Genomic DNA, 25188 nt, shown 5'->3' on the forward strand with positions numbered 1-25188 from the left:
AGTGAAGGGAACTCTCTTAAGTCCTGATGCTCTTACCTGTCCCAATATACATCACATGGTAGAGAGTATCCTTCCCCTGAACAATATCGACCACCAGTTTGGAAAAACGAATGCTGTCCTGGGTCACGTACGGATCTACAGTCACCGGCTGCACGACGTCGTTCATCAGGAATAAGCGCTGCGCATCCTGCAGGACTCTCTCTGTCAGGTTCTCGTTAGGGCTGTCATCACTCAGCGTCCCACACTAAACATGGAAGATTGAACTTCAGTACCTTCATTTTAGCCCCCCTCCAGCAGGCCGAACCCTGAAATTCTTCTGGAAACCCACATTCTGTTGATTTTCTGTGGGAGTGGGTCTGTGTGAGGGTCACAGGATCAGACACCCAGCCTAGCTTTGGCCTGTAGCCCACTCTTTATAAATGTTTCTCCCAGCTCATCCACTGACCACTGATGTTGTGTTTCATTCCCTTGTGGTACTCTGGAGCCAGCACACCAGAAGGGCAAAAGGCATTAACAAACCAAGGAGGAAAAGAAAGAATTAAAGCTAGCTGTGGAAAGAGAGTTTTTGTGGTAATCCTTGAAGCATTTCAAACCATCTTCAGACTCTACCTGGCATCCCAGTCTGTACAACAGACAAATCCTAGAAGTTAAAAAAACTGGTTGATTTTGCATTGAAGAACTCAACTCACCACGCTGCTTTTCTGCTTCCCTTTATACAGACCACTCAGCTTCATCTTAACCAAGGCAAGTTAGTCACTAACTCCTCTCTCCCCACACGCAGCTCTTCTGTCCTCACAATGAATGGCAGATCAACCGACGTCAATTCGCCCTCCAGCACCAAGGGTTGTACTAAGATTGGACTCAATACCCTTGTCCATCCAAAAGAGCAGGGAAGAAGAGAGCTTTCTGGGCTGCAAGCACACACTGCCAGCTCATGTCCAGTCTTTCATCCACCAGTACCCCCAAGTCCTCGTCAGGGTTGCTCTCCGTTTCTTCATCTCCCAGCCTGTATTGATACCAGGGATTGCCCTGACCCAGATGGAAGACCTTGCACTTGGCCTCGTTGAACCTCACGAGGTTCACATGGGCTTACTTCTCCAGCTTGTCCAGGTCCCTCTGGATGGCATCCCATCCCTCAGGTGTGCCAAATGCACCACTCAGCTTGGTGTCATCTGCAGACTTACAGAGGGTGCACTTGATCCTACTGGCTATGTCATTGATGAAAGTATTGAACAGTACTGGTCCCAATACGGACCCCTGAGGGACACCACTTGTTACCGATTAGCATCTGGACATTGAGCTGTTGGCCAGTACACTTTGAATGCAACCATACAACCACTTCCTCATCCACTGAGCAGTCACAGAATCACAGAATGTTAGGGATTGGAAGGGACCTCGAAAGATCGTCCAGTCCAATCCCCCTGACGGAGCAGGAACACCTAGATAAGGTTACACAGGAAGGTGTCCAGGCAGGTCTTGAATGCCCATCCATCAAAACCATATCTTTCCAATTTAGAGAGAAGGATGTTGTGGGTGACTATGTCAAAGACCTTACGGATGTTCAGACAGATGACCTCACTAAGAGATGCTCACATCTGACTGATTTCAGTAGAAAAAAATCACAGATTTCTTTTCCTGCATTTTGGGCCCAGGTGTTCGGGCTTTCCTTGGAAGAGAAGTTAGCATATTGTGAATTAGGATGTTGATGTACAGCACTACAGCTACAGTGTACAAATGTCCCATGTGCACACTCTTGCTATGCATCAAGGCAATCCTTTGCAGTGTGGCTGCCTTCCCAAGGTGCACCTTGCAGAGTTTCTCTTACACTCTGCTAAAATGAGTTGTCAGGAATTTAGTTCACATTTACACAATCAATATGGATCCTAACAGCTGGTGTATTATGCCCCACAATATTCTGGAGTTTGTATGAACTAGATGAACAGGGTGACACTAATTCCCACCACCTATGAACATGGCCAGTTTTTATCAACTTTAGCATCTTCCTGTGTAGCCAGACTAAGGAAACTTCAGTGATTTTTTTAATGTGCCCTCAGGTGGGTTTTAATGCTTTCTCTATTGTAATGGTCTTTATTATTTGATCACTGTCTCATCCCAACTTCTAAAGAGTTTCTAGATCTCTTCCTTCTGTCTCCTATTCTCCTCCTGGTTTACACTACTGTCTTGCTTCAGATGCTCTTCTCCCCGTTCACTTCCATTTCTAGACCATCACTGAAGGAGGAGTCCCAGAGGCAGAAATGTCATTGTTGGTTTTGTTTTCTGTTCTCATCAAGTCACAGATAATCCTTTTGGTCTACTGGCAGCCCACATGCTGACACAGCATCCCCCTGGTTTGGTTTTATTTTGTTTTCTCTAATTTCCTGATTATCTGCACTGCCCTGATCCTCTATATCCTTCAGTATTTTTCCTTCCTCTCTGTAAGAAAAAAAAGAAATCTGGCAACCTTCCCGCATCTTCCTTTGTGAACAATGAGGCAAAAAAAATTAATTTAATTTTTTTGCAATATCTGCCTCTTCTGTCACTAAATTACCCTTGTCATCTCCTAAAGGCCCTTCACTGACCCCTTGTACCTCCTGTACTTGAAAAACATCTTAATCTCTTATTGCAATCTTCCTTTTGTCTGCCACATACCTCCTTTTCCTTTCCTTATTTTCCTCTGACCCTTTCCTTTCATCTTGCTCCTTCAGTCTTTGCACTCCACATTTTATCTGATACTTTTCACTACATGGAAATGCTTTCCAAAGTCCTTTTCTATTCCTCCTGGGTTAGCCCAGCAAGGCACAGAAAGTCCTTGATTCTCAGGTAACCTTAATATTCCTTTTAAAGTAAAAAAAAAAAAAAAAGAGGGTGAGAGAGAGAAAAAAAAGCCTGGCCATGTTTGGCATGGCTACGTCTTCAGTGAAGCTTTGTTTCTTGGTTTAGAGTACAACAAGCTAAGGGGGTGATCAAGAGCCCAAACCTGCCTCACCTCGTACAGGCAGAAGCCCTTACTTGGGTGCCATGAGAGAATTCAAGGGGAGAATTCGGGTTCCTCAGCAGGAACCCAACCCAAGCAGGTCCCTGCCTGCAGCATGGACCTGCCTCCCATCTGCTCTTGCTGTGATTTCAGGTGACTGCAGAGTCCTTTTTTGGAAGGTCCCTCACATTACCAGGCTGAAGGCAGATGGCATTTGCTGGCAGCCTCAGCACCTTTGCCATAATAAAGGAGAGCCAGATTCACACAATCAGGCTGAAAGGATGGGGAAGCGAGGACAGGGAGAGAAGTCCATCCACCTTAGGATTCTCCAAGTGGGAAGGGACTGAGCTGTAAAATGGGCTCAGGAAGAAAGGTTTGCTGAGGCTGTCACATGCATACCCTGCACTGACCGAATCTGGGCATAAAGTGGCTCAAGTTGTTCTATAATTTTCAAATTGGTCTTAACTCATAATGCCTCAAACCCACTCTTTCATTAAAAAAAAAATAAAATAAAATAATTTTTTTTTGAGATGACATGAAAAGGAACCACTGTGACCGTCCTTATGTGTCCAGTTCCTACTGCAACGTGTCCATAACTTCTGGCTGAGACACTGTGTCTTGGAAGGACACTTGCACTGAAACACTGGCAGCCTTAGGGGCCCTATCAAGTGACAGAAGATACATCACATGCTTACACAGCATCAGTGGTTAATTACATGTCTTGTTTAAAAATGTAGGTTTTCTCCATTCTAGGTTGACTTTGTCCAGCTTCAGCTTTCAGTCCTTCCCAGTTTTGGTGGGGATGTACCCCTGTGCCCCTTTGTGAGGATCACATTCTCAGAGCTCACATGTCAGTGATGAGCATAACAGAGATACAAGAGCCAGAAGAGTGGATTTCCTCTACTGTGTCAGAGCCCAACACAGTTCCTACCATAGCCAGTATTGACTCTGTCAGACACTTGTTGCCAAGATTTTCCAGTGGGGGGATTTCAGTGATGCATCCTGAGGAAAAATTTCCTCCAACATTTTAACCTAGAAGAACACCTCCAGGCCACAGATATTTTAAGTTCTTCACTGTTATTAAAACTGTGAACACTCCTTTTATCTGTAAAAATATAAAATTTCTGCCAAAAATCCCATGGTCTCAATAACAAGTGGAAAGGAGTTCCACGGACTGAACTACTCATAAATGTGGAGAAATACAATTTATCTGCACTGTAGATCTACCCGGAAAAATTAGTTCCACACAAATCAGCCCAGTGGAGTGACAGAAGGTAAAAGGGACTGGAGTAAACTGGAGGACAGAAGTATTACCTGGAAATTAGGGATGGGGTTTAACGTTGGCAGCCAGGCTGATCTTGGGTTTTCTTGGTAACGGAAAGGGCCATTAAATGCCTGAGTAATGGCACTCAGATTGAAGGCACACACTGCTGAGGCAGCTATGCTGTTTCTGGAAAAGAGGAGAAGAAAGAATCAATTTAATCATTAGAACATGGACGTTTTCAACATAACAGACATCAAACAAAATACAGGTAAAATGTTAGGTAGAGGTACAGTGATACCTACCTCACAAGGAGAAAAAAATAAATAAATTGTAAAATGCAGATGACTTGCATGCTGATTTTGAGAATTAATTTTAAGCTTGGTTTTAAAATGTCTGTGATTTAAGGGCCATGGAAGCAGTTCTGACAAGAAAGGTGAATACAGTTTAATTTGCATGGATTATTTGTGTCTGGCTTTATTTTTATTTTTTTTAACAACCCATCTATCTTTATTGATTACAAACAACCTAATTTTTAATCTCTTGGTGTTTCTCAAGGTGAAATTCTGTTTCTACAGGCTCCTGAAATCTTCAGGTATAAAATATATCCCCTAATGTTTGCATATGTAAGTATAAATACACATGTGCATGCAGGAGAAGGGAGAGGGTGACAGTGCAAACTGGTTGTTAGAGCAGCTCAGCGCACGAAAAGGTCTTGCTGATACATGAAGGCCTCTGTTTTCAATGACCACAGTTCACTTCTTTGTGTTCCCAGGGGGGAACAGCATCTGCCTGGGGCAGCCTGTTCAGCTGCACCCACCAGCCAGGGGAGGCATGACCAGGGAAATGCCGCTTTAGGAAGGACTCTTTGGACAGGAATTAGTTTTAAGGATGCTCTGCTGCCCAGCCAGACTTGCACACAGATCAGTCGGCCTTCACTGTCCCATTTCAGTCATGGAGGACCTATTTCTGCAAGGTTCTAAGCAGTTTCAGGTCCTTTTGCCTCAAGAGAGTTGGAGGGCGCTTCCCAGATGTTGATGGCACCTCAGGGGAGCCAGCCCAAAGATGGACCTTTGCTAAGTGGTAACCGGGAATTCAAACCTGCTCCGAGCAGTCTCCTTCCCCTCATATTTTTATATATATATTTTTTTTTTAGAGGAAAAAAACAACATTTAGAGAAAAAGAAATCAGAATAAAACTAAAAATAGGGTTAGCACAAGAGACTGACTCTTCATGGTACCTTTTAAATAACCCAAGCGCTGCTGTATGTATCTTCCTGCTAATTACAGCAATTTGAATTCTCTGAAAAGAACACTTTTTTTTTTTTTTTACTAAACCAATAATTAAACTCTCTTGCACAAAAAAAAAAAAAAAAAGCCTTGCTATACAATCCCAGGCTGGAAAGCAGAACAGATTCTTTCACAGCATATTTCTTCTGAGCAACACAACACTGGGATGAACTTCTTGCTTTGCCTTCGCATTCTCCGCTCCTGCCCCTGCCCCTTCCACCCTGCAGTGATGGAGTAGCTCACTTCGCACATGTCAAAGCAGCGCCAGGCGAACCTTTCTCCACTTTTGTCTGAACACCGCTGATGCAGTGCATGCTCACAGACGGCGGCTCTTAAGACAAAGCTAATGATGGATGACAAGTAAATGCCTTGAGGCACACACAGAAAAAAAAAAAAAAAAGGAGAATGAGAAATAAAATGAAAAAGTAAAAGAAAGAATAAAACCCCACTAGACTAACAAAAACAATTTTTTTTTAATAAGATCTTTTTAGGACCCTGCTAAGCACTCCATAGTTTAGCCTTTTCCCTTTGCTAGAGAGCAGAAAGGAAAGAGGTTTTCCATTAAATCTGTGGCCCATTTTTCTTTCCATCTGTGGCCTGGCATATTTCCCATCCCTCCCTATGAAAAGCTGGATCCCAGTGTCAAGCCAGCGACATCAGCTTGCACAGCTGGCCCACGCATGGGCCTGGTGTTAAGCGCAACCTCCTCTGTTCCTGCCTCCTACTTCCTGTGGGTAACTGGGTGGTTTAGAGAATGGGTTAAGTTCAAGGAGGTTTTGACATTATCTCTATTACCTCTCAGGAAAAAAAAAAAAAAAAAAAAAAATTTCATCAGTAGCTTCGCTAAAAAGCTCTCCCACTGATTCAGCTGGATACAACATAACATGAAGCAATAAATTTATACGTGGGTGTTACCACAACCACTAATACCTCTTTGTTATAAGATGACCCTAAATGATCCTTCCAAAATAAAAATACCTTTAAACAAAAAAAATCAGAGTTTTGTGGTGCGTCAGTATTCTATTATAAAGAAACTCAGACTGGAACATATATCAACCCTCTTTGGCATGCAGAGCTCATGCAGCATGATATAAGCCCCAGTGGAAGTTAAAAGAATAATTACCATTATTTCCCTAGTCGGATGACAAATTGGAACATTTTCTCTTTGAACTCTCAAAAGAACATCATGTTGTAGACCCAAAGCGCTACTTGATCTAACTTCAGCTATTATCAATAACTCATTTCTTCAATTACACAAATGTTACATATTATATTGTCCTCCAAAGATACAAGAGAGAACATACACCCATCACCTATAAAGAGTAACTTAAGTGTAACGCAGAGGAGATGGGTAGCACTCATCATGTCTCACGTTATATCTGGGAAACAGAAATAGCAGACAAGAACTCTCCCAAGTCCAGTAGCTTATGTCTCCCACCCTATATTCCAAAAGCTATATCAATTTGATAAATACGATACAGTTATTAATAATTTTCCCATTTCCAACTTCTGTTCTTGGCTGGATAAATAAAACACTGTCACTATGGACACAGAAGTCTTCTCTGATTTAAAAAAAAAATAAAATTGTCATCTCCAATGCCCAAAGCAGAAGAGCAGCAGCCAAGTTTCTTTCTAACATTCAGGAAGTTTGGCTAACATCCTTTAAAAGTTTTTAGAGAACAACTCATGCTCCTTTCAATCCCAGGACAGATTTTCCCCAAAACCCACAGTCAAGGTACAATACTCAGTCACGTCTATTTTTTCTAGTTGTTTCTCCACTTGCTTACTTTTGGCTGACATTGGCAATGCTGGTGCAGAAACAAGACACAGGAGATGGATGAGGGTGGCCAAACCCTTACCTACTTCTTGGTATTTACAGAGTGGGAATAACATTTTGGCTCTACACAGGGAAACATCCAACAGTACATTAGCTCAAGAAGTTGGGGCTGGTGCTGTGTGAATTCAAGGGCTGAAGTTCAGGCTCTGTCACACCACCAGGTAACACATTATAATAAAATAGGAAGGCCTGTACTTCAGTGGGGCTCCACTTCTTTCGTTTGCTGTAGGCTTCTTGGGTCAAGACCTTTATTCATATTGCACAAGACTTCATTGTGCACAAAACCCCCAAGGAAGCTGGCTACTCAGCATGAGAAAGGCACTTTGAGCGTTCGTTGTGTGGAGTAACTAACTCACGACTTTCCTTCTCTAGTTTACACATGAGGATAACACCCCCTTGGAGAACATGTATTATTGAAACTCAATACCACACAGACTGGTTATAGCTCAAAACTTATCATCCTAGCCTTGGGCTTCAGGGAGAAAGTTATTTGAGCTTTCCTGACTTAAAAGTATACATTATGAGTATTTTAATATATTTTTTAATTAACTCCTCTTCTCCTTTCTGCTTTCACAGCTACATTAAATCATTCCAATACAAGTTTTTTCAATATCAAGCCAGGAGGTGATTATGAAGTTTCAGAAATCATGCCTTCCCCTTGGAGTTCCAACGCTGCTTTTGATTTGTGGACCTGAAATAGCCTGCAGTGGAGGTGCAGTCCCCCTTGGAAATGTCAAGTGCTGTGCAGCACACCTGACCTGGCTTCTATAAAGCGTTGTTCTACAGCAATTTCTGTTCATTTCAGTCTAGGCTGTTGGGATCCCATCTGTCTCATTCTCCTTGTTCCAGTCCTTCTCTCCCAAGCATATGTACCTGTCTATCTCCTGGGCCAGCCCCAATGTTCACACAATTGTGTCAGTTAACCTGGCTGAAAATTAATTACCTTTTTCTGTTGAGTCATTTTTAGACTAGTTCTCTGAACTACACAAGTAGCATTGCCACTACAAAACATCAGAAGTCTGTCACAGCCCAGATTTATAACAAATTAAGTTACCCTAGAACTGCACAGTCACCTGTCATGGACTCCAGGAATCTATGAACCATGGATTAAAAACATTGTCCTAAAGGCTATATTGCCACAATGGATAACACAGACCAATCTATTCCTTCACATTAACCAAAGAATCATTACAAAATGATTGCTAAGATTAAGAAATCAGGATATGTAGTCTCAGACTGCTGGGAATAGAAGAAGGACAGTAAAACCAGCGCAACTCACACGTTAGTAGTGAAGACACCGTAGATCAGATCTTGCTCAGGAAGGTAGAAGGTGCTTTGCAATTCATTATAATAGAAAGGGATTTCTCCAGCACGGGAGCAGTTCAGCCTGGCCTTCATGAATGTTGTCCACGTGTCCTCCAGCAAAAATCTCCCTCCGATATCATTTTTGCAGACCCTTGCCACGCGAGAATAAACTGTTTTCCCACAGTCATGTTCTACTGCATTCTCACGGAAAAAGAAGTAGGTGAACAAGCCGATGTCATAGGCAGCAATAAAGTTAGGCTCTGAAAAAACAAACATTTGAAGAGGGAGTTTGGAGTCAGCAGATGACATAAAAACAGCAGATGATACTAATGATATGTAGGATACAGCTCAAGTTCAGTTTTTCAGATGTTGGAAAGACCCCATTGTTTCCCCACTTTATTGGCAAAGCTGCTACTAACTTCAGTGAAAGCACAGTTCAACACTTTCCATATGCATGACTATGTACCTATACTAATTTTACAACATAAAGCCTTCCCATTGGATTCCTTCACCTATTTACTTCTGAAGTGCACATTATGGTGTGTTAAATATGCTGTGCGCATCCGCCCGATTCCCCAGACTGCTGCATCGAAACATTCAACCTACTCTCCCAGCGCAATCACATCTGGCTTTTATCATTAAGTCTTTCCAGTTTCTAGGCACAAAAGATTATCTTATGTTCGTAAAACAAAACCATGCCACAGACTGACAGTATTGAAGAAAGCTCTTCTTAATTCTTTTCCTCCTAGAATTATTGTTATTATTTTCAGAAGAATTGAAAAGAACCTGAAATTGGTTTGTAGTGAATATTTTAATTGGGTATTTAACAAAGCTTTAAAGTGTACAGTCTTTTATCCCAACAGTTTCTTTGACAGGGGAAAAGATTGGCCAATGAATAATATTTGACTAAACAAAAAAAGTGCTGTTGTTTTTATAGGGTGTTTTTACAATGTTCATTCCTGAGTAATTCTCAAAGGAAGAAAAGAAAAGAAAAAAAAAAAAAAAAAAAAGGAAAGTACAGAATTCCTTTAACACCGCAGTCCAGGAGGGAAATGAGACCAGGGTCGTGGCGGTGGGACAGGAAGGCTGATGCTGCTGCAGGTTTGGGAGGCAGATGATGGTACAGAGGGAAGGGCACTGCAAAGCATCTCCCATCAAACTTTCTCCTTCAAACGGTGAATCTTAAAAGAACTGTAGTGATCACCAATTTGACCTTCTGTCTAACATGAACTAGAGAATTTCACCCTGTAACTCTACCACTAACAGGTGAATTAGACCACATCTTCAGAAGGAGATCTGATCTTAGTGGATGATGCCACTTTCCTCAGTGACTCGTTCAAATCACTTAAGACTGCCCCAGCTGCAACCTGCACTTCTTTTTCCATTTGACACTATCTGGTTTCAGCTTCCAATCACAGGCTCTTGTCATGACTTGTCTGCTAGATTAAAGAACTTTATCCTGCTTGAAATCTTCTCCTGATATAAGTACTTCCATATCATGAACAAAACACCTTTTATCTCCTTTTCAGAAAGATAAATAAATTGAGCTCCTTAAGTCTCTCACTGTGAGGTAGGCTTTCCAAGCTTCAAATCACTCCATGGCTCTTCTCTGAATCATCTTCATCTTCTCTGTTTCTTGGTGAAAAGTGGCCAGAATAGGATGAAATTACTCCAATGTCACCAGCACTGCACAAGGTTAAAAATCCAAGAGGCATGTTAGCTTTTCCAGTCACAGAACAGAAACTCAGTTTCTCTTTGTCTTTCCTTAACTCCCCTGTTCCAATGTGACTTCTTTCTGAATTCTTAATTTGGCCACAAACAAGAGGCACATATTTCTAGTGAGTGTAAATGGGTTATGCTGCTTCTTGGTCCTATTTGACAGTCTTGCCTGACAACATCCTTTTTCCACAACTCCGTGTCTCCATACTGACTTTGATATGTCTGGAAAAGTCTAGTTCGATTTCATTAAGCTCCAGAGAGTCCACAGTCCCACTGTTCTTATTTTTGATCGAAAAGTTGTGAAATCCAATGGAAAGATTTTGAATATCTTGTAAACTTACCTGAGTCAAAGGAGAGAGAGGGAGGGGAATACTGGGGTCTCCATCACTACAGTCTGCTCAGAGAAGACGTGCTTTGCCACGGTCACAACATGTGGACTCAGTGCAGAAATCGTTGGTTGCAATTCTATAGCTTGCTTGATGTAGGGTATTATCACACTGGGGCAATAGTTGCTTTAAATAACTATAAATCCACAACAGCATGGGTTTACATCCAACATAACTCGCTGTAAAATTTCTCATTTTCGGACTGATCTTGCACTGAAACCAACTGTCTTCAGCTGAGTCAGCAGAAGTGCAGGGTGCTTAAGACTGTGCAGAACTGGGTCAACAGAATGATTCTTTCAGTTTGTTTTGATCCTCAAATCTTTGAGTGGTTTTCTTGTTAGAAGGTTGTATTTGGTCACCTCACAAGACCCATATATATGTTAAGTAGCCTGTAAGACCCACTTTCCATTTCTAAATCAACTTCTCTGAAATATGTGCAGGTTATTTTTAAATGTCTTCTAAGCTGATTGATTATTGCACAGGGAGCCCTTCCCCATCGTAACTCTGGATCCCAACATGAAAACAGAGGGAAAGATTTACAAGCCCACCAAGTTGACTTTCATACACCTCTTGTTCAGATATGACCCACATGACTTTACCATTGAGCCATTTGGAGTTGTATTGTGCTGTCCTAAGTGGGGGAACATTTCCAAGGCTGCGGTAAATAGCAGGATCCCGTCCAGAGAAATCAATTACAGTTGCAGCATAGAGCTCTCCTCGTGATGTAATCACAGCTGTCGAGTTATGCCGAGGGTCGTACGGGCACCGAGCCACCCCATTAATTCTGTCAATGATTTTGCTAAGATTTCCTACCTGTATTTAAAAGGAGAGAGGAGATAATTTAAACAGCATCTGCCTTTTTTACTGGTACAGAGAATTCAGTTTGCCCACAAGTACCTATGAGCAAAACCTTGATTTAGAAAAAACAGGCAGCTATAAGAAAGTAATGTCAGCAAAGACTACAACTTTATCTTTACATCCACCATTTGCCAACATGAGTTGTGTCTGAGCCTCACTGATCCTATTGCTTTGTAAGATAATTCCCCTGCCAACAAAGCCTGTAGGTCCCAACCCACTCGCTGTAATCAGATGCTCTTGCTGCCAGCACAGGTTTCTAATCTTCCACAGACACCTCCTGAATATATACTGGCATTAAAAAATATAAAAATAAACACTGCTCTGGACCTGCTCCTGTGTCCCTTGAAGCCAAAGGGAGTTTTGCCGTTTAGTTTAAGGAAACAATTTAAGTATTCAGCTCAGGAGGTGCTCACAGCTGAGCCTGTCTATATTTTGCATTTTCAGCAGCATGCCTAAGGTTTACACAAGTAGCACTTCGTCCAGATCCAGCTCACCCATAACACAGGTTTTTTTGTTCCCCACCTGCAGGTAGACCCACTGCCCCAAAGTAGACCAAAGGGACCCAAAGAGGAAAACCAAAACCATTTCAGTTCAGCTACATTTGGAACATATTCTCTGCAGCCATGATGTCCTGCCAAATGAATGGCCTTCCCCAGAGCACGTATCCAGCCCTCTCCATCACCGCAAAAGAGGCAAAACAGACCTGTCGGCTCGAACACACTGGTGAAAAGGCATTGGTACCACAGGTAAAAACCTTCTTGCCATAAACAATCAGCACTCGGACATAGTTCTGGCACTCTTCCTATAGAGACATAAGACAGAGACAAAGATTTTTAAAAAAGAAGACAGTGAGGTTATTATTACTTTTAAAAAGTTACCTGTATTGCAGCTGGAATAGACCTTCCTTAGCTCTAACTCAGACTGAGGTTTGTTGCAGCAAGCAGTGCACAGCTCTAGGGAGCCCGCGGTCTAAGTGAGCAAGCCCAGTTTGCTGGTTATTTCTCTAATCATAGCCCTGCACATCCCTGGATAGGATGCTATCCATCAAGCTGACTCTGTATCAGCTACACAAGTGCCACTTCCTGTGCTGTGCTTAGACTGGAGGAAGAATTCTCCTTCTTTTCATGAAGACACTTCTGACCTATTTTTCCCAGCAATGCAGCAGCTTAGAAAACATTACACAGACACAAACTCCAGTGAAGGACAGCAGGTCTGTTTGCAGTATAATTCACACCATTGCCAGCATGAAAACAGCAGGAACTTCTCTTTAATAGACCAGGCTGGTCAGGAGAATCTCCCACTTGAACAGGCTGTTACTTCTTGCCTCCCGTAAGGACTGTGCGCTCAGGATTTTCCACGGTAGAAGGAGTTTCTCTTTCAGGACAGGCCAGTGAGAAATAGTAAATGTCCTCTTGTCAACTACCGGACCATTTGCTGGTACAAACAGACAACTCCCTCCACATGCCACTCCCCAAAATCTGTGGGGCTCCCATTGTCCCAGGAGGCAGCACAAGGCTGCACTTGAGGCTTTTTTTTTTCCAGAAAATCTCCTTTGTGTTGCTGGGGAGGGCCACAGTCTCTCTTTTTTGCTGCAGACTCATACCCAGAGACCCATGGGCTGCAGATCAGGCTGACCGAGCATGTTTGGGGAGTTAAACCATGGGGGAGGCAGAGCTCACATAAAGCAGGGACTAACGCGCCACCCAGGGAACGGGAGGTGCGACACTGACGTGCAGCTCACACAGGCAGTGCAAGAGGCTGGAGAGCCGCCTGCCCCAAGCTTCATCCCAGCTGCCCCCATGAGAAAAGCCCTGCAAGCCTGGCACAGGCTGCCTGCCCTGGGCTCTGGGGCCACCTCAGAGGGGAGGGCATGAGCCACGGCTAACGGCTGGCACCCACAGGGGTCCAAGCACAGAAAGTCTGTTATATTCTATCGCAAACAGAAAAGGAAACTTGTTAAAAAATAATAACTTCAGCTGGGTTTTCCTGGCTGCTTTGCTTTCCTCCCTCCAATAGACCATAATTTGCCACTAAACTGAGCCTACAGCTGCAGACACCGCTTCTCCTTCTGTAAGGAGCAATCACTCTGCGAGCTCCCCTGTCCCACAGCACTCCACGCTGCTGATCGTTTCCCTGAAGACTTCATTTGCAAGATTCAGCAGTTTAAAAACACTCCCTCTCATCTGGAAAGGAAAAGGCTTGCTTAGCTGGATTATGTGTTATCTCCTTTCATTTGCTGTATGGAAATCATCTTGTTGAAGGATGGCATTTAGGAAAACCCCTTGAGCATTAGCCACAGACAAGCAACTGCGTGGGTATGACACATGAGGCTTGCTTTTGCATGGAGAAGATCACCAGGGCTGCACTCCAGAGCCAGCCTAAGAGCCCTCGCCCAGCCCAGGCAGAGGCTGCAGAGTGCCACAGAGCAGCTGTCCCTTGGGAGCCTCCACAGGGGTACCTGGGATCAGATACGTAATGCCTGGCACCCAAAAATGAGAGCTTGAATTCATAGCTGGGTCAATTCAGCACCTTGTATTTCAGAAGCGGATCAGTCATGGTGACATGTGGGCATCAGTCTATCAAACAGGACCTTGAGAAGCACCGTCCCACCTGCTCGGTGTTGGGAAAAGAGTTCTCATCGCTTCCTTTAACAAGACGAAGGGCTTGCCAGCCTCTCTGACCTCTCCCACTATTTTCACCTGCTGCTGTAAGCCCTGTTAGCTTCCCTGCCCTAGAGATGTCTGCATTTCATGGGCAGGTCAAATAATTCCTCTTTCTGTAGAGCATAGTGATTAAATCCCACATAGTATTAGGACCACTATATGTTTAATTGCAAAGTACTAGAAACTCAAGAGGATGCTATAAAGAAAAGGTATGGGCTCCTCTCCCAAAATGGTTTTGCCTTTAGAATATGATTGATTTGGCATCTAACCCAGAAAGCACACAATAAGAGAGTACCCATCTGCTCCCCCTCCACGTCCACCTTCCTTTGCTTTGTGCAGAGTCTGAACATAGCTTCTGACCTAAGCCACCTAATACTATTTGTGTGGCTGGACCCTCTCCTGCCTTGGTACTTCAATATATTCCTATCTAAAATTCTGTCCTGTAGAAATCTAAAATCCTAATTCACAGGATTCCCTTCTTTGTACAGAGCTATATTACAGGTTAACAAGCATCAATTTCTACAAAAATCCTCCCAGCTGAGAAGATAGTACATAAAATAATTTCTATGCAAGGTCATCTGCTGGATGGTCTTCTGGAGTCTACCGTCAGTGATGCATTTGTTGCACACTTCACTCCAAGGCTCAGTAGCCTGGCTTGGTAAGGATGCTGGAAGCTGGTAAAATATTGTGTTATTTTAGCCTAATTAAGCATGGTTTTATCTGTACTCATTCAGTCCAAAGCAGAAGTTATTTATTGAAACAGAGGAGAAACCATACTGAACAAACATATCTGCTGCTGTCTGAACCTGCACCAGAATATTTAATCTGGATGCACCAAAGCCCACTAATTATTTCATTGGCTGTAAGAGGCAGAAGTTGGGGTGACCAATGGATGTTTTCCACTCTGCTTAGATAACGATGCCTGCAGGCATGGGCCATATCCAGCCATAGTTATCCCTATGAATTAGCTGAGCAGGCCTTTTCCCTGGAGCTGCCTCACTGATGGGGTAACAGCATCCTGTGCTCCTGGAGGAACAGCAATGATAATACGTACTTTCATCCACTGATCTCCAAGCAGTTTATACAGCTTTAAGTAATGTTCTCCAACAAATGTGCATTACCTGCCCTGTTTCCTCAGCTGGGGACATCAGAAAACACAGGTGCTAAATTATTTGCCATGGTGACACACTGAGTCAGAGGAGATCCTGGACAGCAACAAAGATCTAACAACCAGAGCCCACCTCTCTAGCTTGCCTGGCCTAAAGAGGAGTCCTGTGCTCATCTGGCATTTCTTATTTCTGTACCCACTACTAGTCATTTCAGTCTATGAAAACCTCCAGCAAAAGCAAAGAAGAAACCAAACCACTCAAATGCTCCAGCTTGTGGGATTTTTATCAAGACACTGTCAGGGAGATTTACATTTAATCCTCTTTGTACCCTATTCTCAAAATAACTAGCAAGAACAACCTTCTCTCTGTGTTCTTTAAACCAGTCTGGATTTGCTCTGAAAAGTCATTCAACATGTTGCTCTCTGCAACAATTCAGAGCTGAGACAACCAGTTAGTAAGCTGATCTCACAAACTCTTAAGAAAATAGGAGCTATTTAGTGCAGTTTTCTTCCATGTGGCTGGAAAAGTTTAGGTGTGCAGGAGGCAAACTTCAGACAGGCTTTATTATAGCTGGGAAATCTGGCAAGCTTGAACCCAGCTCTGTCCAGACGAGACAATATTTGGATCCTGCTCTCACATTATGAAGCAGACAGTTAAATCTGGGTATGATCAGTCTGCAGATCTCATCACCAGAAGATATTATTTGGATCAAGAGATTAAGGATTTAAATAAAGGGGGAAGACTGGATATTTATATGGTTAATGAGAATAACCCAGTTATATTAGTTAGGATTATTATTAAATATATGGCAGAGCTGATAAAAACCTGTGGCTCACAGCCAGAGCATTAAGCATATCTCCAATTTTCCTATTAATTGCATGTTACCCACTTCAGGTTCTTGCTCCTTCCTCAAAATTACCTGGTACTTGTCACTTTTTTTGAGATAAGGCCTTAAATTGAGCAGATACCACTTTTCTCCAGTCTAATGGCCCTTGTTTTCCTAGAAAGGAAGAGTATGTAACTTCTAACGCTAAACCCTACAGGGCACAGGGTCTCACAGTCCCTAAGAGAATGAACTTCTTCGACGCCCCTTGCTCCCACCTACCCCTCACAGGTTGAGCCTGTCCTCATTTATTGCAGTTTTTGCAACATTCAGATTTAAACAAGTCTGTCTGTGAGTGCTGTAATGTCCACAACTGTAGACAGGACCAAGTCTCCTTCTAGCTCATACAGATGTCAGCACATTTCAAAGCACATTTCAAACCTGAGAACCAAGAGTGGTGCCCTGTTCTTCTCTTCACTCATGTGGACAGATCAGCAATTGAAGAGGTTGAACTCCTGCTGGCTTTGGTTTGAGGTAAAATTCAAAAAGACATTTTGAGGATGCTGTGACTAAGCCAGCTGGAGGTGCATCTTCAGCCGTTTCATCTGTCATCTCTGAATACTGGAGTTCTGAAATGTTATAAGCCCTTAATCTCATTGTACAGATATATTTTTCTTTGAAAACATAACCATATGTAAGCACTACTTTAATTGCCCTTTTACTTTGAATAAACCACTCATGCCCTGTTTTCAGAGATCTCCTTCATTATTTTTCCCAGGCTAACATTATTTCATCACATACTGATACATTTTTATCATAGATTAAAAAGAGTTACATGCTGTATGAAAAAAAAATAGCTGTTTCAGATGGTCTGTTGTCCTCAAACCCCTGGAGCACAACCTGCAGTTCGGAGATCAGCCAGCAGAACTCCATGTTACCCCTTCACTGACACTGTAGAGTGCAACAAACATTTGATTTATCTGTTGCAGTTCATCCCAAATTATTAAAAAGAAATCAAGACCTAATGTTTCTCTAGCACTGTTATTAACATATTTTCAGATATCTATATTTATTTCTTTGGACAAACAATTATATTCATCAGTTTCAATGACTACCCTGACCAAGCTGTCTTTCTCCTTTGAGTGCAACAGATAGCAAAGACAATTGCTAATGATTTTGCCAGCCAAGCTTTCTTTAATGGACTTCAAATCAAATTTGGGGGCTGATTCCACATCGATAGCTTAGCAGAAGTACTAGGTTCAGATCTCCAGTAGCAGTTACAAAGAGGGGTGGGAGGGGCGAAATCTGACCACCTCCCAGTTATTTCTGTTTGCCTGGGGATTTATATGGTGTTTGTCCTACCTAGATGCCTATTATTCGTAAGTGGAGTGGAGATTCCCAGCTCCACTAGATAACCAGAGGGCACATCTTCTGTGTGACTCAGGGCCACTTGCAGGCCTGAAACAGCAGATTTCCCCATTAGCTCCAAACCCATTTAGGTGGGCTCTACCCTTGGGCTAGGATTTCCCTGTAACCTTGCGTCAATCATAAGATCCCCCCAGTATCAGACATCATACTAGAAAAGGATGAAATTATATGGTGGGACAACTGCCTCTCAGACATTTCTCTTGATCCTTTCTTCCTCCAGAAGTGTTATTAGTGCATCACCTTTCTCCTGGCTACACAAAGCTCTTAGGACAGCATGTGAGAGCTGGATTGCTGCCGTTTTCACAAAATGGTTCCCTTTCACTTTTTGAAATGACATTGTGCTGCTTTTGGAAAGTTAACAAATAATTCTGTGCTTAGACAAGAAAAAGACTCTTGTTTAGAAAACCACAACTTTCCCGGCCAGGCAAAATTCCTTAGATGTGGTAGATGTGGAACGTTATGCAGAGACAAACCAACTACAGACTAGAAGCTGAGAAACTCCTAATGAAATTAAATACACCTCTTCCTCTTCTGCCATATCCATCATTCATTTTAACTACAACCTCTGGGTGATATCATTTGCAAGACAGAAAGAAAGTCAGCATAACACTGACTTTGTTCTCCGCATTGTCTGCCAGTAATGCAGAAGTTTTCTGGGGTCAGTTTTAAGGTGCTGACCAGGATATATTTTAAAATGCTGCAAAAATAAGACTGATTACTAGAGGAAGCCCATGTGGATCTCCAGAGACATGGCAAATAAAGCATATAAAATTCTTTCAGGAAACCACAGGTTTTGGTTGATAAATATGACATAAATGAAAGAGACTTTTCTAAGGTGTTTGTTTTAATACCCTATGACATATTGTGGAGAGGTAATTTTAAAATCAGGTTCAAGAACATATACATTAATGGATTAAAATCTGATAAATCACTGGACTGAAAATGTCCCTAGAGTGAAATAATTCACAAAATTGCTACTCTAGAAGTATCCCAGAGGGGATGGTAATAGCACAGTATCAACATTTTTCTTAATGAACATTTGTGGATAACCCAAATATTAGGAAAAAAGTAATTACCGGTGAGGCCAACACCGTGTGTATATATATCTATTTATATATAGTGATATACGCTAGGCTCGTGAGCTGGACCCAACAAACAAAATACATTTTTGTAAGATATTATGCATTAAAGAGCAAGGAACAAAAGGGGTCTATGTAAAGATTGGGAGATTACATCATAAGCCTGGCAACTGTGAAAAGGATTTAGCGGTCACAGTGGCTACACAATTCTGCATGATCTCCATGACAGAAGAGCTTACAAAACTGCCAGGTAAATGAACAGAAGAGGGTGAATAAGATGGGGAAGACCGTTTTAATCACACTCAGGCATTAGAGAGATCGACAAGGGAATACAGGTGAAAAATTGGAGCATGCAAAAAACAGACACAAAAAATATTCAAGGGCAATAGAAAAATGACTTGGAGAAGGAGGCTTGGAGAACTCAGCTTTTTGCTTTATCAAAAAGCCTAAGTACTGATTTGACAAGAACATATAAAGTGCCTTTGTAAAAAATAAATATTGGTAACTAAAGGGCTCTTTAATCTAGCAGAGAAGGGCAAAATGAGACCCAGCCACTCAAAACCAAAGCCCGATCCAAAGAGGAAATAAAGTACATATTGTTAACAGGGAAGAAGATCTGCCATGAGAACACGGCAGCAGAGCACAGTCAGCCCATTTGCTTCAGGCCTTCAGTTCAAAACTTTTTGCCTTCCTCAAAAAGATGCAGCAGATAGAAACACAAATTACTGAGCTCAATTTAGGAATAAGCAGGTGAAATTTGTGGCCAGAGCTACACAGAGTCTCAGAAGAAATGACCCAATGGTACCTTCTAACCCCAAATCTGGGACCCAGATTTCTCATCTCCCTTTTCTCTGGCCAATAGGTACTCAAATGTGGAACAGCCATCACACCGTAATAACTATACTTCTGTGATATGCATTTTGTGGCTTTTATTATTGCACTTTTCATTTTCCTTATGGTAAAGCTCTAAGAATTTTAGAAGGTATTTTCTAAGAAGCACGAATAAACTGATTTAGTTACTCAACGGGTGTAGAATGGAGGGGGAAAGGGCATTTTAATACATTAGGTGGCTTTGAAAACCTCACCCTAAAATACATACATCATTAAATCAGCAAGGAAAATGGACCAGTCATATAACTTATACAATCTACACTGTGATTTAATATAAGAGTCAAAGTTCCTCCTTATTTCTAACCTCTATCACCACATATCTAAGTGCCTGACGATCCATAACATATTTATAATCAAATCATCTGTGCTAGGTAAAAAACTGCCAGTAGTCAAGTTTTGACAAAGCAGAGCTGAGGCAAGCAGAGCTCTGGTTCTTGCACCACCATTGCACAGCAGAATCAGAAATGTGAAATATTCACTGTAGCGCTGCCCTCACTCACTGCATTTACCCAGCCGAGGGCAGAGATGCTGGGTCAGAGCTGGACTTCTGAGCTGGAGTAGAGCACTTCCCCAGCTGGCAAGGCTAAATTCAGTATTTTTGGAGCTAGTGCTAAGTCATTTCTCTGCAGTGTAACAAGCAACAAATGTGCAGACTCACCCTCAGAGGGACTCAGCTGAGGACACACAGGCAAGAGTAGATATGGGCTCGGGAGATCTGAGTTTATTTAGCTACTGCAAAATCCTTCTGCCTTTGTTTGTAGCTTCATGTCTTCTTGTCAGACTCCTAGTCAACACCTCTGTTTGACATTAATTGCATATCAAGAGGTGCCTAACAATCTGTTTATAGTTCCTCAGAACTTCACACCCATGGCCACTGTGCCCACCAAAGAGTTTCAAGCTCTGGATCACAAACTCAGATGTTCAGAACATTATCCTCATGAAATTTCTGGCAAACTTTTCGCAGTGTGAGGAGGCAGCAGCAGCAGCAAAGATACTCAGACCATCGCTTTCTTTTGGCATGACAGTAAAAAAGATAAATGGAAATTATCCTAGAATTTGTTCAGTCAAATGCATGGTTTTATTCAGGGTTGACAAAATAATTCTGGGTTATAAATTCAAACTCTTTATGAACAATGGGATACAATTTAAATCTCACAAACTTTACAATGGAAGGAAAGAGCAAAATCCTTCCTTTACATATGTTAAAGTACAAAGACTGCAAATTCAAAAATTCCTCATGCCCTGGGTTCTGGAACTTTTTAATTTTGTCCAACTTCTGTTGGGTTTTTCTACCAGCTGGCCATATTGAGTGTTCACCTAACCCAGCCCATTTCCCTCCCTGGTGTTTTCCTGCACAAAGTAGATCCTACACAGAACTAACAGATGTTCTAGGGTACCCAAAACTACTGCTCTCCACAGGTACATGAGGCAAATTGTTGTGTATCGGGCAAAATTCAGGCTAGCTTTTTTGTGTATATACAGGTTAATTAAATAAAGTTTGTTGTATAAAATGAATGTGGTCAATGGAAGATTATATAATCCTGTGTTTAAAGCACTGAACTGGAACTTAGCAGAATTCCAGCATTTTGGGCCAGCCCCACAATCGTTGTCTGCTTGACTGTCCATGTCTAAGCAAAGATTGTGCTTATCCTCTCTTATCCTTTGTCCAACTCCGTTGGTTTAGACTGGGAACTCTTTGCAGTGTAGTATTAAGGACAATTGGACATCCTCTCAGTTAAGGTCTGACAGTACCAACACCACATTTGAAAATTCAAAATATTTCCTGCTTTTAGACAGATAGCTTTGTTCTAGCATCCCAGAAAAAGGGCAGAAAGGACCTGTATTTGGACCAGAAATGTCTGTGAACTTCAGACATCTGGGACAGCATGTCTTGGTTCAAGCAATTGTTGCTTTGAGCTGCATTTCAGCAGACTGCACCTGCCTCTGAAGGAGTTCTGTGATATTCCACCTGAACAGACTGCAGTGTGCCAGCAGACACAATTTTCATGTTCAAGATGAACAAAGATGATCTGTACCTGCAAACAAGCATCAAAGCCCACGTGGCTGAATGTCAGTGGCTCACTTCTGAGTACCAAAACTAAGCCAACCTGCCCAGCCTTAGACGCCACTGCAAGATGCTGTCCCTGGCTTGTGACCACTGTGTTCCTTCATGTGTCACACACTGTGCCCTCTCCAGCAGCGAAATCACCTTTAAATTTCACACAGAGCAAGTTTAATAACTTGGACGGAGGGCCTTTGGAATGGGTTGCTCTGTGGTGCTTATACACTTGTGGTGGTAGATAAACTGTTGCAAATTTACAAGCTCAAGCTGGTGTCAGATGCTCCCTGTGTGGATTTCACATGATGCAAATAAATTTACCCATAGCATCACTGCAGCAAGCAAAACTTACCTCTGTTTTCCCTTTACTTTGACAGGACCTCCTGGTGTCTTCATCTGAACCCCATGCTGTTGCCTGAGAAACCAAAACGCACAAGTCAGACGACAATGGCACCAACCACCACGTTCGGAGACTCCCAAAGCAAGAGCGAGTCTCTCCAGCCAATTTACACAGCCCAACTTAAAAGCAGCATTGTGACGGTTGTGACAGTAAACATGTAGCTCACTCCCACTGTGCTCACAGCGCACACAAATGGTAAATAGATGAGAAGTCCAGAGGCAGAAGCAACTGGAATGTTATCAGAGGACAGACTGTAATTTACATGTAAATACAACTCCTGATCATCATTCAGCTGGCAGGTCCAAGACATAAGCCCCACATGCCAAGCCATCACCTTCTTTTCAAAGAGAACAGTGCTGTATAAAACCACCAGCTTTCATCACCAAAATGAAAACCTTCCTTACAGCACAGTCCAGGAGCTTTGCACAAATCTGCTGGTCTCCTTAAACTTACCCACAAGATTATCACCTTCTAAGTAATCCTGCGGTGAAGTGAGCTGGATAAAAAAACAACTGGGAGCAGACAGGGAGAACCCAGAGAGACAGGAAGCAGGGAGAAAGGTTGGATGGCGATTTGTGATACCAGACAAGTGGGGTCAGGCCCTGAGGTGGACTGAAATGCATTAGGGCTGCAGGCACTATTGACTGGGGGACGAGAGCATGAGGGATCCCAGTCAGCTCTGACCAGCTGCTTTGGACTGAAAAGGCCCTTTCCTTCTCAAGAGAACTCAAGACCAGCAGAGCTGCATTAGAGAGAACTTTCAGATTTAAAATATTCACCAACGTACCCAGCCATTCAGTGCCCTTTCCCCCCTTCAGCACTTTTTAAAAATAGTCCTAACAAATTCAAGCAGGTATTGTTAGCTGGAGGTGAAAATACATATAAACACCCATACTATACATAATTCATCATTCTGGGTACAAGACAAATAGCTCTGTTACATAGGGAAAGGCCAGGCTCGCAAACTTCAGATACAGATCCAAACCCCCCCTAAAAGAGACAGGATTTCTTTTCTACCCCCAGTGCATCACCAATGCAGGAAACAGCTTAAATGTTCGGTCTGGATTTGAACTCTTCTTGAACCTTCTCACTGCAGCCAATATATATATATTTTAACTCTGGGCTTCCATAGAAATTGTCCCCTTGACACATGATAATTCCCAGATTTTGCAAAAGAAAGGTGGGAGACCAGTAAGAAGAGGAGATGAATTTTCCCACGCCCAGCTCAGGTCCATGATGACAGTTGCTCAGAACCACAAGAAATGCCAGCACCTAGGAAATGCATTTATAGGCAACATTGGGGAAGGGATAGCTCTACCTCACTCAGAAAAAAAAAAAAAAAAAATGGTATCTTCAGTATTAGCTGAGTATTCAGTTCAATTTGGTGTGAAGAAAGACTTTAGGAGCACAGGTGGGGGAAGGGAAGAGCATGGATCTTTCCCTGGGAGTCACCTGGGAAATAACCTCCCATGTACTGCAGCCCAATCCAGGCTGAAGGCCAAAAGCTCGTGCCTCAGAAGTGTTTTTGTGAGAGCTGGGATAAGTCCTTCCTGGAAAATATAATTTAGCCATATCCTGAGAGGGGATAGTCACTGGATGAGAGAGCTCATGTCGATAAGCCATCACAGGAGAGCAAGGAATTTTGACTGGTGACTCCCAGGAGCCCTTGACATCTGCAAAACAACTGCACAGCAGCATTTTGATCCCCAGTCCTAGCTCTGGCCCATATTCATCTAACAACAATACCCTTGCAAAAAAAAAAGACAGCTTATTAGGTGGCTCTTCTTTCCATTTCAAACAGAGGCAGAGCACTCTCCATTACACAGCCCGCTTCACCTTAACAGTGCTTGACAAGGTAAAACAAAAATTTAAAAAAAATTGTTGGTTACTTCAGCAATCAGTGCTGCTTCTCTGCAAATACTCTGGATCTTCTGGGACTGCAGCAATGGGACAGGGAAGAATTTGGCCTCCCAGGGGACAGCCAGCTCTTCCTGCCAGACACCTGCACCCCAGAGCTTTGAGGCACGTTGTAAACAGAGCCCATGTCAGAGCACAGGTCCCCTCCGGCTGTGTTCTTGGTGCCTACATGTTTATTAGGCAACAGTGCCCTTCAGCTTTCTGAAGCAATACCTTGATGAGTCTAGTGACAAACAGAAGTTCTTGGTGATGGCCCAAATTATAGGAACATGTTGTTTGTGACTGCACCATTAGTCAGGGTGCACTTCATTAGAGCTAAGAGGATAATTAAGCAATATGGCATTCCAGAACATGTTTTATAAGTCCCACACATGTCTTTGGTGGGAGAGGAAGGAGCTAGTTTGAGGGCTGAGTAACTTCAATGACCCCTAGTGACTCAAAGAAAATATTAATGACTCTGTAAAGCAGAACTTCTTGTCAATAATAAAAATGTAATTGAAAGCCAAGGAGCTAACATGTATTTCAATAATTGTACTGCAAGGTATGAATACGCACCAGTCAGCTGACGTACAGCCTACACAGGTCCTTCTGCTGGGCTCCTGGGAGCCCACACACATCTGTGGTCATGGCCTTTGGGTTGGACCAGGTGAGAGGTCCTGGGCAGGCCCAGACCTCTGAGCTTGGGACTTTCGCCTAAGCATTCCAGCTTTGATTGGTTTCTTCACTTGATGGATCAGCTGACTTTTCAAATCAAAATGTCCCACTCTTCTCATGTCTGTTGTGTTGGGCTTCTCTGTGCAAAATCCCTGTGCAATACTGGTGTTCTGCTGCCTGCATCTCACTGGTATGTCCAACCCAAGCCCCTCCTTCCCAGATGAAGTTTTCTTTCTCTGCCCTAGATTATTTTTGCCCCAGTATCAAACTACATCTTGGACATTTGACAGAGAAACCTTTAGAAAGATCTCTCTCTTCTAGAGCACATATCTGTGTACTCATACGTTTCTCAGTGAGGCAGACACCCACCGAACACTACAGCACTGAAAGATGTTTTGTACTTTTGCCTCCTTACCTGGTCATAGTGCTTCCCAATAGCCAGCTTCTTCCACACTGACTTAGGTGCCTCCCCTCCCACTCCTCATCTTCCTCGATAACCTAAATTAATGCTATTTCTTTTTACTGCTGCAAGCTGC

At 42.7% G+C, this 25188-nt stretch overlaps 1 protein-coding gene across 1 annotated transcript in view; it reads right to left on the reverse strand.

Moving 5' to 3' along the window:
- SEMA5B (semaphorin 5B) overlaps positions 1-25188 on the reverse strand; it is a gene marked incomplete at both ends in the record, with an annotated part of 132848 nt that overhangs the window by 54781 nt on the left and 52879 nt on the right. The window contains 6 exons of the mRNA XM_082056325.1: positions 37-244; positions 4289-4424; positions 8641-8926; positions 11371-11584; positions 12333-12431; positions 22034-22096. Of these exons, the coding sequence (XP_081912451.1) occupies positions 37-244; positions 4289-4424; positions 8641-8926; positions 11371-11584; positions 12333-12431; positions 22034-22096 (1006 nt within the window). The remainder of the gene's footprint in view (positions 1-36; positions 245-4288; positions 4425-8640; positions 8927-11370; positions 11585-12332; positions 12432-22033; positions 22097-25188) is intronic.

The sequence above is a fragment of the Streptopelia decaocto genome, assembly GCF_964273445.1.
Source record: "Streptopelia decaocto genome assembly, chromosome: 6".
NCBI classification, from domain to species: Eukaryota; Metazoa; Chordata; class Aves; order Columbiformes; family Columbidae; genus Streptopelia; species Streptopelia decaocto.